Below are 16,224 nucleotides of genomic sequence, written 5' to 3'. Positions count from 1 at the left end.
CCCAGTAGTTTGCAGGTGCTTTAATGTCATCCTCCTCCAGGGCCTCTCCCATTCTTTGCAACCTTTTTAATGGCAGGGGGGGGGAGGGTCTGATGAGGAAAGTCTGGTATATCCGTGAATGGTGGCATGAAACCCTAGTGTATTTGCACAATTCCACTATACCACAGCACCACCTAGTGACTGTGTAATGGAACATATAGAAAGGCAGAGAAAGAAACCCCCTGGAAAAAACTGAGGAGTCGATCTTAATCCCAGAGATGCCTAGCCAGGCTTTAAACCTGGGACTTGTTAATGCTGTGCTGCTCCACAGAGGTCCTCTTTAGCACTGTACTTTGTGGCTGGAAGCTTTGGGTTCCCTGCATGGTGCTGTGGTTGAGAGGAGGAGGTATGTCATGGGCTAGACTTGTGCGAGACCTCAAAGGTCCAGTCATGAGTCACTCTTCTGTTTGCTGTTGTGGCTGTGTGGTTAAGGCAATGCTCTCTGGGATGGAGGGCTGGGTTTTAGTTCCATTGCCTCTTCAGTTGTAACTGTGTGGTAATTTTAGACTCTGGGCTTAATGGTATTCCAGGGTAGGCTGTCTTTAGATGGTAATAATGTGCATTACTTCACTTTAAGATGTGGTCAGCCAATCAAGCTGTGTTTTGGGGTTCTCCTACTTATTTTGCCATGTGGGGCTCTGGGCTTCTGCCGCAAAGGCCTGCCCTGACCGTACCACTGGGCCTTTCCCTTTTCAAGCCAAGTTCTTTATTGCCTGCAGGACTTCTAAAAGGTAGTGTTACCAATAGTGGAGGCTGGTGGCTCCAAAGTCAGGGGGGTAGTGAATCCACTCTGGGTTTCAGTCAGAAATCTAAAGTTGCTATCCAATGTGCTCAGCTCCCACCTGCTACCAACCTGGACATCATGGTATTCTCTGCTGCACCCTTGTTTCTGTAGCATACATCCTTCTTTTTCCATTTCATCCCAGACCCTCTCCTTTGGAAAATGTTTGTCCCCATCACAAGAGACACCAGGAGAGGAACTACAGTAGAGCCCCAATTGTGTGCAAGGCAAAAAGGCAATTGTTCCTTTGGGGGCAGATGCTAATGGTGTGTGTTCGCCTTTTTCTTTGGGAGCAGATGCTAATGGTGTGTGTTCGCCTTTTTCTTGCCTGCAATGAGGAAAGAGCAGGGAGCGAAAGGAGGGAGAGAAAAAAATGGCAGGGGGGGGGGGACTTGCAGAAAAATGTTACAAAACAAGTTCTACAGCTTTAAAGCCATTCCTTCTGGTAAGAGTTATGATACTGCTAGGTTGGAGCACACATGTCTTTGTAGCGCACGGAAAGCACAAGCACCAGAAAAAGTCATAACGGTCGTTTGGAAAACAATATTGATGGAGAAACAGCATCAGCACAACAGGTTGGAATGTGCACCATGGGTCCTGTGGTTGAGCTAGATGTTAAGAATACTAAAATAAAACACTCATGTAGATGAGCCCAATGTAAACATGCTGTGTGCTGCAGGCAGAGTTAAAAACTTTCTATATGGAGAAGTACTGGTATTGCAGCAGGGCCTGATGTCTTCTTTTTGGGTGATGTTGTTATGTTTGCTCCTGTTTCTACTCCTATTGGTGTGCTTTTGACTTTGCTGCTGGGAGAGAACCTGACTATGTTATACAAGTGTTAGCTGGATGACAGAATTGGGACTGGGAGTTAGGGCTTCTCCACACGGGTCTTTTATCCTGCAATTGAGATTGGTTACTCATGGCAGTTTGCAGGTCCTTTACATGATATTGTCAACCTCCAGCACCTCTCCCTTCATTTTTAACCATTTCTGCAGCTTAATTTGAAATGGAAATAATGAGCTAATAAAAAGATCTGGTTTGAATTTGTCTGTGCAAAGAAGAAGTGGCGCCATAATATTAGCACCACCTAGTGACTGCATAATGAAACATACAGAACTCAAGGATAAAGAGGAAAAGGGGGGGGAGTGCATGTAATGGGCTGATCTTAATCCCACAAAGAATCTGGAAGCAGAAGCCTTGGTAAAATCACGGGACAAAAAGCCTCTGTATAAAGAAGCCCTTACTCTCATTCGATTTACTGATAAGTCAGCATAAATAGGATCAGGACACATGCTCTGTTCTTCCTTGTCTTATAAAGGAATGCTGGAGTGTTGTATGTTAACAAGAAATGCTATATTGTGTTTTAGTACAGGATAACTCTGTCTTTGCTAACTTTCCAGCTTGTTCTCTCCCATTCCCTCTCCCTGCTGCTGGCTACATCTCTTCACTTCTCATCTATTATTAGTTGGTTCTTCCACTCCAATCCTTAAAGAAGCTTTACACTCATGTGCATTTACAGAAGGTCTGTCTTGGATCAACCTTAGCTTTTTAAACAGGTCAGCCATCTTCAGTTAGGGCCACTCCTTGCCCCTTTGCTTCAGTGGTGAACCTGACTTTCTGGTGGCTTTTACCAAATAAATAAGAAGACGACACCCCACCCCCACCCCCCTGGAGCAGTGAGAGATTAGGGGTGGTGTGGGTGTCTTGATTCTTCTGTGGCTTGTTAGATAGAAAGGAAGATGATAACGATAGAAGGAAAGCACACACATCCGGCTACATCTGCCCTGAGAACTATTCTTGATGCAGCCTCACTCCACCATGGACGATGACTACCAGAACGAAGAGTACCACAATGAAGAGTACCAGAATGACACCATTTCAAAGAAATTGCCCCACACCTCGAAAGCACACTCAGAGCATGGAAGAGCAGGTAAACATGAAATGGGGGTGAGGGGAGAGAGGAAGAAACAGAATCATAGAATCATAGAATAGTAGTCCCTGAAAGGGTTGCTTTAGATTTGCAGAGCGCAGAAGAGAAACCAGTTCTCCTGGATAGGTGTTAAGAATGTGCATCAAATTTGGAGGAAGCCTGAAGCCTGAAGAGAACTGGGCTGCTTTGTCCCAGTTCTGTTGCTTTCCAAGGTGAAGTGGGCTTCCCTTTGAAGCCAACATAACCAACGCTGTAGCCAAATGAAGCTTCATTACTGACTCATGTTTTGGGGACGTAGGAGAAGTTGGAGGCTTTATGTCTTCATCAAATAGTGTCTTTTAGTTTCATTTCTCTAAATGCTGATCATGAGAAGAGGGAAGGACAGAGCAGGGAGTGCACTTGAGTGACTGATAGGTCCACCTTTTAATCCTAGGACACATTTTTCCAGTGGCTCCAATCACTGTGCTTTGGGGGAAGGCAAGGATGGCCATTCTTCCAACAGCAGGAGGCATCACAATGAAAAACGCTTTAAACCAGTTTTCAGTCATCATAAAACTTGCCTGGGGAAATCTCTAGGCTATCGGTTATTTGCAGAATAATGATCCACAAGGAACATAGGGGGATAAGTGTGTCCTCTTTTGGGGACACTCAAAATGTCAAGGCTGCTTTGCATACATACTCCTGCAGTGATTATTCTGACTTTTGGCAGGTTTGAACCCCACAGAAGGGGCAACTATCCTTGCAATTTTCATCCAATTCTGCCAAGAAATAAAACCACTATTTAGTTCCATAAAGGCATGCAGCACAAAAACTCTGCTCCTATTTTTCTGGCATTTTGTGGGCATAATCCCCTACCTAAGAGGCAACTATGCCTGCAACTATCACACTGTTCTGACAAAGAATACATATAGCCATTTTTGGATCTTCCATGATAGTCAGGGGAAGCATGAAGCCTCAGATTTCTGCACCTCAACCCGGGTTAGGTAAAGAGTCCAAGCTGATGGACTCCAAATCTGTCCAAGCTGAGCTGGGCCATTTTCAGAAGTACTAAACCAGGGTCCAAGTTACAGCTGGGGTTCAGTGCACATTTTTAGTATGTAGACTTGGTGTTAGCTTCCTTTTTCCTAATTACTGCCCCCCCCCATTAGACCATGCTGCCACAGTTCCCTCAGACTGAGAACCTTTCTGCATGGGGCTTTTATTGTGCACTTTTGATTCCTCACTCATGCTTGTTTGCGGGTCCTTTACATGACATCATCCTCCAGGGTCCCTTCTATGCTTTGCAACCACTATTGCATTTTTTTCCTAACGAGGAAAGTCTGGTATTTTTTCTGAATGGTGTTATAGAACCCTCCTATATTTGTGCAATTCTGCTATACCACAGCGCCACTTAGTGGTTGTGTAATGGAACTTATAGAAAGGCAGAGGAAAAGAAACCTGGGGGGGGGGGAATGTGAAAAGGAGCCAATCTTAATCACACAAAGAATCCGGAAGCAGAAAGCTCAGTAAAGGGGCGGGTTAAACGCCTCATGCAGAAACGCCCTGACAGTCATTGAAGCAATTATAAAATACCATGGGAGCGTTTGGGCAGTAATGATCACAAACCCAGTGTGGACAAATTAATGTATATGTGTGAGTGTGACAGATGTGCATGCGTGCGTGCACACACACACACAGAGTAAGGCTCTGGTTGCACATATTGAAAACACTTTTCAGCATCTAGTTGCTTATGTACTCATGTGTTCAAAAAGGCTGAATTTACATCTCAAATTTAGCTATATGGTTTTGAAAATATTGTTTTTGTGAGCCACCGAACAGTCCCCAATGTGAAGAATTTTAGAGCAGAGTGAAGGAAAGCCTGCTCCTTCCTTCCTCTTAGGGTCTGCTCCATCTTTTAGGTGCCCCCCACAGATGGTTCTGGGATGGGTAGATCCTGATCCCCTGTCCCTGAGCGTATAATGACAGGAGCTCCCATTGCTCTGGTTTTCTGTAAAGGTAGAGACTACATCTGTTCACTACCTGATTCTTAGCTTTATCACCTGTCCCTGGCAAGCTGTTTTATATCTTATGCTTTTTTCCAAATGGAAAGCACTTGCATGTAGGAAAAGGCATGAAACACATGTGTAGATAATTATGTGGGACAACTGTATATCCATGAATATACAAGTTGTGTGTGTGTGTGTGTGTGTGTGTGAAAGAGAGAGAGAGAGAGAGAGAATCTCAGTATGACAGTATATATCTAGATTTCATGCTTTTTTGTCCTTCCTATGAAAAGTGTTTCCCCAAGTTGGTACAATCCATTATTGATCCCGTTAAGATATCTTAATGGGAAGATATACTCCATTATTATTAAAACAGTCGTGTTATATGGGAGTAAGAGGGATGAATGTTTGGAGTTGAGAACGGAGAGCAAGAGTACACAATTTTAAGGGTCCTAGTAGGTTTCTAAGTAGAGAAAATCAGAGGTATGTTTTTTCTACCTCTAGAGTCAGTGACTACCAGAAGTGAAGAAGCTGGCATGGATTATGAGTACATTCCAGATCCCGCCATGTTGATGAGGAAGCTACCAGAGAAAGGACTGAAAATAGAGCAAGGTGAGAAATCCAGAGTGTTTCTATGAATGATTTTAAATATATATTTTGTCTTTTATGTGATAAAACAATAGTGACTAGGAATAATGCAGTGTATAAAACCAGAAACAGCGATTTGAATTATATTCCCCTGAAATTAATTCAATGGGAGTGGCAATTTCCCCCTCTGCTCCTGTGGTTTTAAGCATCACCATTTTAGATATAGGAAAAAAAGTAGAATCTGGGCTTTGCTCTGAGGAACACGGCATCTGGTGTGTTTTCTAAATGGCAACCGGGAGCATTACAGAGATTGTTCATATCTGAATATAGATAATGTGGGGTAGGCATGATGTGAATAATGAAATGGCAAAGATAAGCAACCTGGGCAAAGGAATTTTCTTACGGTGAGAAAAAACCTCCCTTGATTCTTGAAACGTTTGATTCAAGGAATTTTCCACCATTGTATATTTGGACATCGGTGCATTGGGAAAGAGCTACATGCTCCTTATTCTGGAATTCCACGGCCCTGATCCCCAAGGAATGCCTCTGGTGCTACTTATAATAAGGAGCAGTCCTAAGGGTGTTTTTAAACGAGGCATTTATCGTCCACTCATGATTGTTCACTCACGGACATTCGCAGGTCATGATGTTGTCAACCTACGGCACCTCTTTTGTTGTTTTTTAGGTTTATTCTACCATTATAAAAATCACTGAAAACACCCCAGCCCCCACGCATCAAAGAAGTGGTGTAATTCAGGAATCACTAGGGATGTACGAAAGTTCCGCCATGGATCTCGGGGAGGCCGAATGCCAGCGCATTCGGCCCCCTGAAATCGGTGGCGGAACGGCCCGCCCCCCCCGGCCCCCCCGGGACGGGACTTACCTTGGGCGGATCTTCCTGGCAGCGGCGGTTCCGGCGGCAGCTCCGGCCGGTCTTCTGACCGGCTGCCGCCGCCGCCATTTCCAGTTAAACAAAAACAAAAACAAAAAAACGTGATAGGCCACATAAAGATTTACATAGCCTATCACGGCTAGATTTAAAAAAAACACCATGATAGGCTACGTAAATGTTTACGTAGCCTATCACGGCTGACTTAAAAACAAAAAACTGGATGTACACAAATGGCGGTGGCCATGGCCGCCACCATTTGCATTCCTTATTTTGGCACATCTTAGTCTACATAAACATTTACGTAGACTAAGACTGCGAAAATAAGGGGAACGCAAATAGCATAGACGCTACGCTATTTGCGTTCCCCTTATTTTCGCCGTCTTAGTCTACGTAAATGTTTACGTAGACTAAGACGTGCCAAAATAAAGAACGCAAATGGCGGCGGCCATGCCTGCCGCCATTTGTATATGCACGTTGTTGTTGTTTTTAAATCAGCCGTGATAGGCTACATAAACATTTACGTAGCCTATCATGGCTGACTGCAGGGATGCAAACGGCGGCGGCTACGGCTGCCGCCATTTGCGTCCCTGCTAGCCAGCGGCCGGATGTCCGGCTTCTGGTGGAGCCGGCTGGCGGCTCCGCAGAATCCCTGCGGAGCGGAGCCGGCCGGCCAGGATTCCGGGGGGGAGGAACGGAGCGCCTCCCCCCCGGCCAGGAATCCGGGGGGAGGGACGGAACGCCTCCCCCCCAGCATCAACATAATCCGCAGAAAGGTAAGTCACTTTCGTACAATCCCTAGGAATAAACAATATTTTAGAAATCCTGCAGTACCATCTACTGGCTGAATAAATGAAACATATGGAGCATGCCCACAAAGAGACAGGTAAAAACAAGGGGAAGGGTTCAGCACGTGTATTGTGCCCATTGTAAACCCACAAAGGCTCTGGAAGACAAAGCCCTGGTAAGTTTGTGGGATTTTTCCTTAATGTAGAAAAGCTCTAAGTTTGATGGGATCAAAGTGGCAGATCACCCACCATTTCCAAATCACTGCCAGCTCACACTGGCCAAGGTGGGTCATGGTGGAGAGGGGTGGTTTTCCTGGGATTTTTAGCACAGCTGATCTTTATTTGTTGGAATTTCCCACAATGAAATCAATGGAGAGGAAATTAGCTATGACAGTTCGAGGTTGGCATAGCTCAGAGGTCTTGTGGGGGAATGGACATGCTTTGGATCCAGTGGATCCAAGGCTATGCCTTCCCCAGAACGCTCTGGATTAGGATCTACTGCTGGTGCTAGATCTACATCAGTGGAGCTTTCTGCAGGGCCCCATCTACATGGGGCTTTTACTCCAGTTCTACTCCCCCCCCCCAATTGATAGTGTCAGATGACGCATGCTGCTCTCCGTAGCTAGCCCGGTGTTTCTTGCTCTAAATCCAGGTTTTTTTTCAAACTCATTTTGTGTCAGGTTTTCCCGTCACAACAGCTCCAGTGCTGTTTGGGAGTTGGTATGACCTCAGTTGGCTTCGGCATGGGCTGGTGGAAGTGGTGCTGATTGGTGGAAGGGAAAGTAGCATGGAGTGGGGGCATGGGGAGAGCAGTGAGGTAAACATGTCTACCTGGAAGTCACTCATTGCCTTCAGTTCCATGTTGCTGCCTCTCACTTTAAATAATCGCAGTTGGGAGTAGGGATGGGGGAGCCAGCCTTGCTTTTTGAAGCTGTGCAGCTATGCAGGAGCACAGCTGAGAAAAGGTGGATGCCTGTTGATTCGAAGCAGTGCAGCTAAGAAAGGGTGGATTCCAGGGCGGATTATTTTCATGAACATGTACTCAGAAGCACTTCATTGGGCCCTTGTTTGTGGGGTGGGGAGAAGCCTGTTGATTGGGCAGTTACTATACATCAGAGACAACGTGCTCTTCGCTCTCCCTCCTCACCGGCTCCGCGCTCTCTGCTCTCAGCGCCTCTTGCACTCCTGTCTGTTCTGCTCAGTCTCCGGGCAGCGGCGGCTGCCTGCTTGCCTGCCTGCCTCATAAATGTATGTGTGCACGTGTGGTATGTGGGGTATGTCATGAACGTCTACTCAAAAGCAAGTCCTCCATTGCACTTGTTTGAACATGCAAGAGAGGGGGAGAAAGCCTCCACTCACTGGCTGCCCCGCACCTACCCAACTGCTGACGTTCATTTCTACTTGAGGTGGGACTCGCCCACCCCACCAACTAATGCGGCTTCAGTTCCCGTATGTACTTCAAAAGCAGAGGAATACAGCACCACGTGTTCTGTGGAAAGAGCTAATTTGATTCTATGAAAATGCGGATTTTGCCCAAATCACTTCACAAAGTGTTTCCATTTAGAATGGCCCCTGGTGTAATTGGGGCCTCCAAGGCAGATATGGCCTCTCTGTCAGCAGAGAGGCACCTCCAGCCTATCCAGCCCCCCTGCAGCCAATGGATCTGGGGGTCTGGATTGCACTGTTAAGGGATCTAGATCTGAGTCTCTCATGTTGTTGACCTCTCATTAAAACCATCAGAAGGCAGATGTTCTGGACTAAATTATTTTTGCAAGGGTCTGCCACTATGGAAGCCATGAAAGATTCCGGCTGAAATTCCACATCAATGTTGTTTCAAACCAAGGCCCCACCAAGTCAAATGAAAAGAGGAAGTTCCTTTCCTTATAACTGCTGTTTCAGCTCTCTGTATATGATAAGGCAAGTTTTGATGTTATCTTTTGAACCAGAGCAGTCTCAGAGATGAGCTTGTTTCACACAGTGGGTATCTCCATGTGTTTGCTATAAAAAATTGGTGATGGGCTTTAAGGTGACGAGGAGGAAGAGTTACCTGGCTGTATTTGTGCTGGGTTAATAATTTTGATCTTTAGACATTTGGAATATTTTGGCAACAATCAGTGGAGGGGACAGTGGTAAAGACAAGTTGAGTGGCTACGGCATGGGCATATAGGTTGTTGATTACGAAAACAAGAAGTGATGCGAAGAACAGAAACTCTAGCCCCGACTGCTGCACAACAGGTTCTATGCTTTTGCCATATATGCACAGATGCATGAGACACACATAAACGGGGTTTTATAGGGACCACCTCAGCAGGCACCTGTACCCCTCAACTATTCAGAAGAAAAGCTATCAGTATCAAAGGTATAAATATACTTAGCCCTTATTGAGTTCCGAGCTTTCACCACTTCCCTGGAAAAGTGATAGTACCCATCATGAGCTTAGTCGAGGGTTGCTTTTGAGTTTCTTCTGAAAATGCTACCATTAGGAATATGGGAAGGTGCCTTAGGCGGTTTCTTCAGTAAGCAAAAAACCCGCATGCTTACTGTGGCTTTCTGCTTTCGGTTTCTTTGCAGGATTATGATGGGCTCCTTTACTCAGCAGATACCTGGTTTGAATCTGACTTGATGCCCTGACTCGGATTCCTGCATTGAGCAGGGGGTTGGACTTGATGGCCTTGTAGGCCCCTTCCAGCCCTACTATTCTATGATTCTATGAAACAAGGGAGTGCCTCCCTCCCTCCCTGGCACGTGTGCAAAGGAGTGGGGGTGAGGGGGAGTCTAGTTTCGTTGCTTAACTTGTGCTGTACGATTTCTTCACAGCTGCCAGGAAAGCTATAGCTTATTTCGGATTAGACAAAAAATTGTGCTGCAAGTCTGCAACCCTCGGCGCATGTACTTTGGCGTAAGCCCCATTGAACTTAATGGGGTGCTCTGAATTAACAGAGGATGTTGATTCTGAGCTTGATGGGGTGGAGGATCAGCCATCTCTCCCTTCTTTGCAGCGATGTGTTTTACTCTCTTCTCCCTCTGCTGGGCCTGCAATCGAGAAATGTGCTCAGGCATTTACATAGCTGACACATGGTTTGAAGTGAGGAAAGTCCTTCCTCAGCAAGTTCATAGTGCTACATCAGCATTACACACTGCCAATATGGCGCCATTAAGTTTTGTTACCAGTTTATCTCTGACCTTTTTGAAAGCAGGATAAAGGGGGAAATGTGAGGGAGATGTCCTGGAGGTTGATGATGTCATGTAAAGGACCTGCAAACTTCCGTCAGTGACCAATCACAAGCGTGCAATAAATCGCTCTTGTAGAGACATCCTTAGACCGAGTCAGACCAGTGGCCCATCTAGCTTAGCACTGACTACACTGTCTGGCACCAGTTCTCCAAGGTTTCAATAGCTGTCAGTTGTTTCAACACCAGGGCATCCTTCTCGGTGGTTTGCCTTGCTTGGTGCTCTCGCTCCTCTTCACTAGCTGTCCTCATTGCAGGGCTTCCAGCTCTCCTCCCTTTCTCACAAGTAAAGATGGGCCTACTGCCTGTCCTGTTTACCGATGGTAGTCCTGCAGCTGAAATAACCTGCTCCTGCAATAACATCTCTGTGCACTCTTGTTTCCTTGCAGCTCTGTTTGCATCCAGCGCTAGCAAAAGGAGAGACTACTACAGACGACCCATTATCATTATTTATGTCCTGGCGCTGCTTTCCTTGATAATGGCGAATGCTGCCCTCGTGATCGTGTGTCTCAGATGTAAGTGCAGGCCTGAAGCCGACTCCTGCCTTGGGCCTGTGTCCTCCGTAGAGCACAGGCAAAGAACTTTCCAGGCCTCTTGGGTCCACTGAGCAGGTCTGAGGGGCTGGGGCAGAACAGAAAATGAGAAGGGGTGACCCTCCTTTGAAGATTAGGGGTCCCGAGCCGTCAGGTTTTGCAGGTGAGCCAACCCCTATAGCAGCTCACACGCTTGTCAGTGGCTCCTCTATGGGACACCCACACAGGCATGCCGTGGCTCAGCTAGCAGGGCTGCCTCCACCCCTTCCCTCTTAGCCCCACAGCACAGGCACAGCCACTGTCCTGGACAGGCTGGAGGCCCAAGGCATGTGGCCTACAGCACAAGCACCCACTGATGATTCTGTAGCACAGTCAGTGCCTCATACTGCAGTAGATATTGGCCAGAACATTCCCCCAGGAGACCAAAGACTGCCAGGGCCGGGCCTTTCAGAAGCTCCACCCCCGCTGGGGGCTGGCTGCAGTTCTTAAAGGGTCCGTGGTTATTTAGGGAGCCTCGGGCCCAGGAGAAGCTGAGAGGGAGTCATCCTCGGAGTAGCCTGGAGGGCCATGTCCTCAGGCCGGGACAGTATCTAAAGGGGTGCCGAAGGTTCTCCCTAAAGTGGGGTGATTCGTGGCTTGTCCTCCTTGGGGTGCTGCTGAGCCTGGGGATATGATGGCCACAGCAGTGGCAATAGTGGCCGGGCACTCTGCACAGCACTCCATGGCTGGGGGTGTGGGGAGGTGTGTGGGGCAACCACACGCTCCGCTGTCTTCCTCCTCTTCCTCCCCATGGTACAGCTGCAGTTGCAACGATGGTGGCCAGGCTGAGTGCCCCACAGTCAGTACTCCACTGCGTAGGCGGCTGGCTTTCCCTTTGGTCAAATTGCGGCAGGCACCTGTTCTGCCACCTTCACAATCTGCCCCCTGATCCAGGAGGCTCATGTGGCCCTATTGTCAGGCCAGCTTTGTACAGCAATGTGCATGATACATTTCTGCTGCTGAATGCCTACACCACCATTCAGAGTCTAGAAGCCCTCTTATTGAAAGTTGGTGGCTGCTGACTACAGCGGCCCCACTTAAACTGGCTGGTGCCTTCCATGGGAGGGGACTGAGCTCCACCCCCCTTTTGTATTCCTGAAGAAGATCCAGGATGGAGGTGAGCTCCTGTCCTGCTGGGAGAAGAGCTGCCAAGTACGCATGCCTATGTTGAGCCTGGACTCAAACACATAATACTTCAGCTGTTGCATTAATCAGTTAACTGTGAAATGAAGCACAGGCATGGTAAAGATTTTTCGGGCCAGCCCAATAATGGTCCAAGTGCCAGCCTAGCAATGGGGAAGCCCCCAATGGTGACATTGCAAAGTCCAATCTGGATAAACCAAAAGGACCTCCTCCAGGCCAGGCCTGTTCATTGGCTGAGTGCCCATCGGTGGCAGGGCGTGGCACACGTTGCAAAACATTCCTGTAAACAATGGAACATTTTGGAAGTTCTCCACTGCATTAATTCAAGGCTCCGTGTATTGCAGGCTTTTCATCGTGCCCAAATGAGTGGCATGCGTTCCAGGGGAAATGCTACTATTACTCCCCAGATGGTGGGACTTGGGAAAACAGCAGGCACATTTGCCATGACCTGAGTGCAGATCTGGTAGTGATTAACAGTGAAAAGGAACAGGTGAGTTTTTCCTGTGTGTCTCATTTAGCGGATGGAAAACATGCAAGAGGAGAACGTTTCTTGCAGCTGCCTATGTTTTGGAATACTGGATTCCTTCTTCAGGAGTCTGTCAGTGGCTCTATAAGGAGGACTCTTCTCTCTTTGAGTCTTGTGGACGGTCAGTATTTCTGCAAGCTGCTTCAGTCATTATACACAATTTTAAAGTTCAAGGTACATGTTGCATTGAATTTTGAAATGTTGACCTATAATGGTTTAAGGCACAATCCTATGCATGTTTAGACAGAAAAAATCCTGGCTAGGGAATGCTGGGAGTTGTAGGACTTTTTTCTGTCTCAACATTTATAGGATTGCGCCCTTAAACTCTTTTCTATATTGTCCCAATCAGTTGTGTTAATCTTTTGTTCCCTGTATCCTTAATACAACAGCTTTAAAGGCTGGTAATAGTTTTTGTAATAGTTACATGTTTTAGCTATACAATTTTGTTTATATGTCTATAATTGAATTTTATTTTCTTTATTTGGAGATTGCTCTGGAAGAAGGAACCTAGTGTTCTGAAATGTGCTGAGCTGCAGTAAAGTTTGACATTTGACACTCATGAGAATAGGTTTCTCCTCTTACATTCTTCTGGTTTCTCTGCCTCCCTTCTGTTGGGTTTTGGGGGAGGGGGCAGGCAGGCGGGAGAAGTCATCTAGAAAATGGAAGTAATGGACCTCTTGCATGGAAAGCTCATCTTCCACGACCTAGGATAGCTATGCTTGCAAACATCCTTGGCTCGGAGTGCTCAGAACAATTATTTATTTATTTATTAAATTTATTAATCGCCCATCTGGCTGATCTCCCAGCCACTCTGGGCGATGTACAAGCATATAATAAAACAGTTTAAAACAATAAAATTCTACAATAAAAACATTTTCTAAAATACCCTAACCCACCCCAAATGCCTGCCTGAACAATCACGTTTTTAATGCACGGCGGAAGCTCATTAAAGAGGGGGCATGGTGGAGTTCCCTAGTGATGTAGTTCCACAGAGTGGGGGCCACCACAGAAAAGGCCCTCTCCCTCGTCCCCAATAAGATACAAAGCCAACATGATGGGATCATACAAAACGTCAGCTAAGTAATTGCATGGAAAGGTCAGATTAAAAGAACACTTTGGGGAGCCAGCTGTAAAGGTGAATTCCTAGTCAGTGGCAACCTATACACTATTATTGTGGAAAGACTGTGGTTTAGAATGAATTTCCACTTCTTGTATGGTTTCTTATGGCTCCATCTTCCCCAACCTGGTGCCATCCAGATGTTTTGGACTACAACTGCCATCATCCCTGACCATTAGCCATGCTGGGTGGCTGGCACTGAAGGGAGAAATGTGTTGCTTCTGAGCCAACTTTCTGCATCCCAACCAAATCCATGCCCCCCCCCCCCCGCCACGAAGCTATTACTAGCTCCAGACGGGAAGCTTCCATTGGTTCCAGTGGAATTAAGATTTGAAATGTGGAATTCCCAGGAGCCTGAGATACATTCGGAATTCACAAATGCTCTCCTTGGTATGACAGGTGCTCACTGTGAGCTTTTCTACACGGGGCATTTATTGTGCACTCGTCATTCCCTACTCACATTTGCTTATTGGTTCTTTAGACATCACCCTCCAGTTTCACTTCTGTTTTTAAACTGCACTTTTGGCAAGTATTTTTAGAGCAGGGTAAAACACACGCACGGTTTTTGGGGTAATTGTGCTATTCTGCTATACCACAGTGCCACCTAAAGTTTACATAGCAGAAAACCAGGAAAGGAAACACTCTTCGTGTACTGCTCAGATATGAATTCTGAGACGATTAGCTTGACAGATGGGATTGACAGATGGGATTGTACAGATGGGGTAATGCACAACAAAACTGACTGCTTGTTTCAACATGTAGTTTGGGGGACTTTTTAAAAGGGTACCAGGAACTCAAGGTGAGCAATATGAGTTAAGAGCATTGCACAGTCTCCCTGAGAACCTTTTGGCTGGAGGTGCCAGGGATTGAATGCAGGACCTTAGGCATGATGGAACGCACACGCTCTACTCATGAGCTACGTGTCCTCTCCTAAAGTGTTCAGAGATATGCTGTCCCAGAGCATCAGGATTTGAACCTGTGATCCAAGTAGCCAAGTCCAAACCAAAAGCATCATGCTTAACCCACTGAGCCCCAGCCACATGTTCCTGGGCAGCCTCTTCTTGAGGCATTCCGTCCTCCCACCAGTCTCCAAGGGACGGTCTCAGGGGTACCGTTGCAATTCTGTGTGAGTCACTGACATTGGTGCTACTGGCATGTGGGGCTGCTGTCCCCACACCGGCTGCTTCATAGGCTGGGAACATTTAGCAGCAGGCAAGGAGCAAATCCCTCTGTTCTTTCTTTTCCTTTTTTCAAATCTTCTTTTTCCTAGGACTTACTCATTTATAACATGCAAAGAGAAAACTTATGTTTTTTTAATCTCCTTTTCCTAGGACTTCCTTGTGTATAATAAAAAAGCAAAACGGTCATATTGGATTGGCTATAATGCCATGGAGCATGAAGGAAATTGGAAGTGGGTGGATGGAACAAATGAATCTTACAAGTGGGTGTCATTTTTGAATGGCTCTCCCTCTGACCTTACACAGCATCTTAATACACACAGTTTTGAGTTGAAAATCGTGCAGTGTGTGTGAGTGTTTCCATTTGTGCTAGGGTAGCTACACAAGTAATTTTGGCATGTGGGGGACTGGATGAGTTTTTTCAGAATTCATGTAGTGTGGGAGTGTGTGTATGCGTGTGAAACAGGCAGACCAAGAGAGACTGAGAGAGAAAATGGATGTGTGTGAGAAAATGTGGCACGTGTATGGGGAGTGTATGTATGTGAGTGCATGTGGGTAAATTATGTGAGCATGTGTGTGTGTGTATGTGTGTGAATTGGCTCTGACTTCCTTGTCCAGAGCCAGCTGAGCGTTTGGCCCAAAAAAGATCCCCCACCTCTGAAGTATAGGATTGCAGCCCAAGTGCGCTATTCTTTTCCCATAAGTGGTAAAATTCCCATTGACCGAAGTGGTAACATTTATATATATATAAGTGGTAAAAATAATATAATATAATATAATGTAATGTAATATAATATAATATATGTGTGTGTGTGGTGAAACTCCCACTGACTTATTGCATGGATTACACACACACACACACACACACACACCTATGTGTGTAGGTATAACCCTAATGGAAATTAGGGAATGCAGTGAAAATAATATATCTTGATCCAATAAGCCTTTGGGATCTTTTTATATGGCTTCTTAAATGTTTGGGGCTAGGCAAGGATATAGAATTGTTAGTCGAATTGCTCGGAGAGAATACTTGATCTAGGATCACTCCAGAAGAAGCTGAAGTAGGGACTTACAGGCCCCTTTCATTCCGCTGGAGACCTGTTCATATGATGCATCAAGAGCTGGAAAGTATTTTTAGATGACACAACACTGGACTGGAAAGAGCTGCAAACACAAAGGACACAAATTCATAAATGGATGAAGAGGAGAAGCTATGTGGCCTCTTTAAAATGTCATAGAAGTACTTAGTCACATGTGATGCTGCCTGCATTTACCACACAAAATACGTTAATGTCTTCCACCCAACAAGTAAGTGGTTATGCTTATATAGCTGGCTCCATAGAAACAACAAGCCGTGGGCTCCTACCGTAAGTGGTACCAGGGCTTGCAGGGAGCAAACTGGGGTAAAGGAGGGACTGGGGGATATGGTAATTCATAGCCTGTGTGCATGTCGTTTTCTCA

General features: G+C 46.2%; 1 protein-coding gene across 1 annotated transcript; it reads left to right on the top strand.

The window, feature by feature from the left end:
* The first annotated feature begins 1,285 nt into the window (after positions 1-1,285).
* On the top strand, positions 1,286-15,117 carry LOC146354241 (uncharacterized). The gene is made up of 6 exons (XM_084829794.1): positions 1,286-1,395; positions 2,627-2,750; positions 5,237-5,344; positions 10,617-10,742; positions 12,287-12,432; positions 14,917-15,117. Exons 2-6 carry the CDS (start codon positions 2,639-2,641, stop codon positions 15,115-15,117), a joined length of 693 nt encoding a protein of 230 aa, XP_084685920.1. The 5' UTR covers positions 1,286-1,395; positions 2,627-2,638.
* The last annotated feature ends 1,107 nt before the right edge of the window (positions 15,118-16,224 follow it).

The sequence above is a fragment of the Heloderma suspectum genome, chromosome 2, assembly GCF_057233095.1.
Source record: "Heloderma suspectum isolate Gila_16-S chromosome 2, 16-S_ref, whole genome shotgun sequence".
NCBI classification, from domain to species: Eukaryota; Metazoa; Chordata; class Lepidosauria; order Squamata; family Helodermatidae; genus Heloderma; species Heloderma suspectum.
Note: the sequence above shows the minus strand (reverse complement) of the source record. Positions and strands in the feature narration are given on the sequence as shown.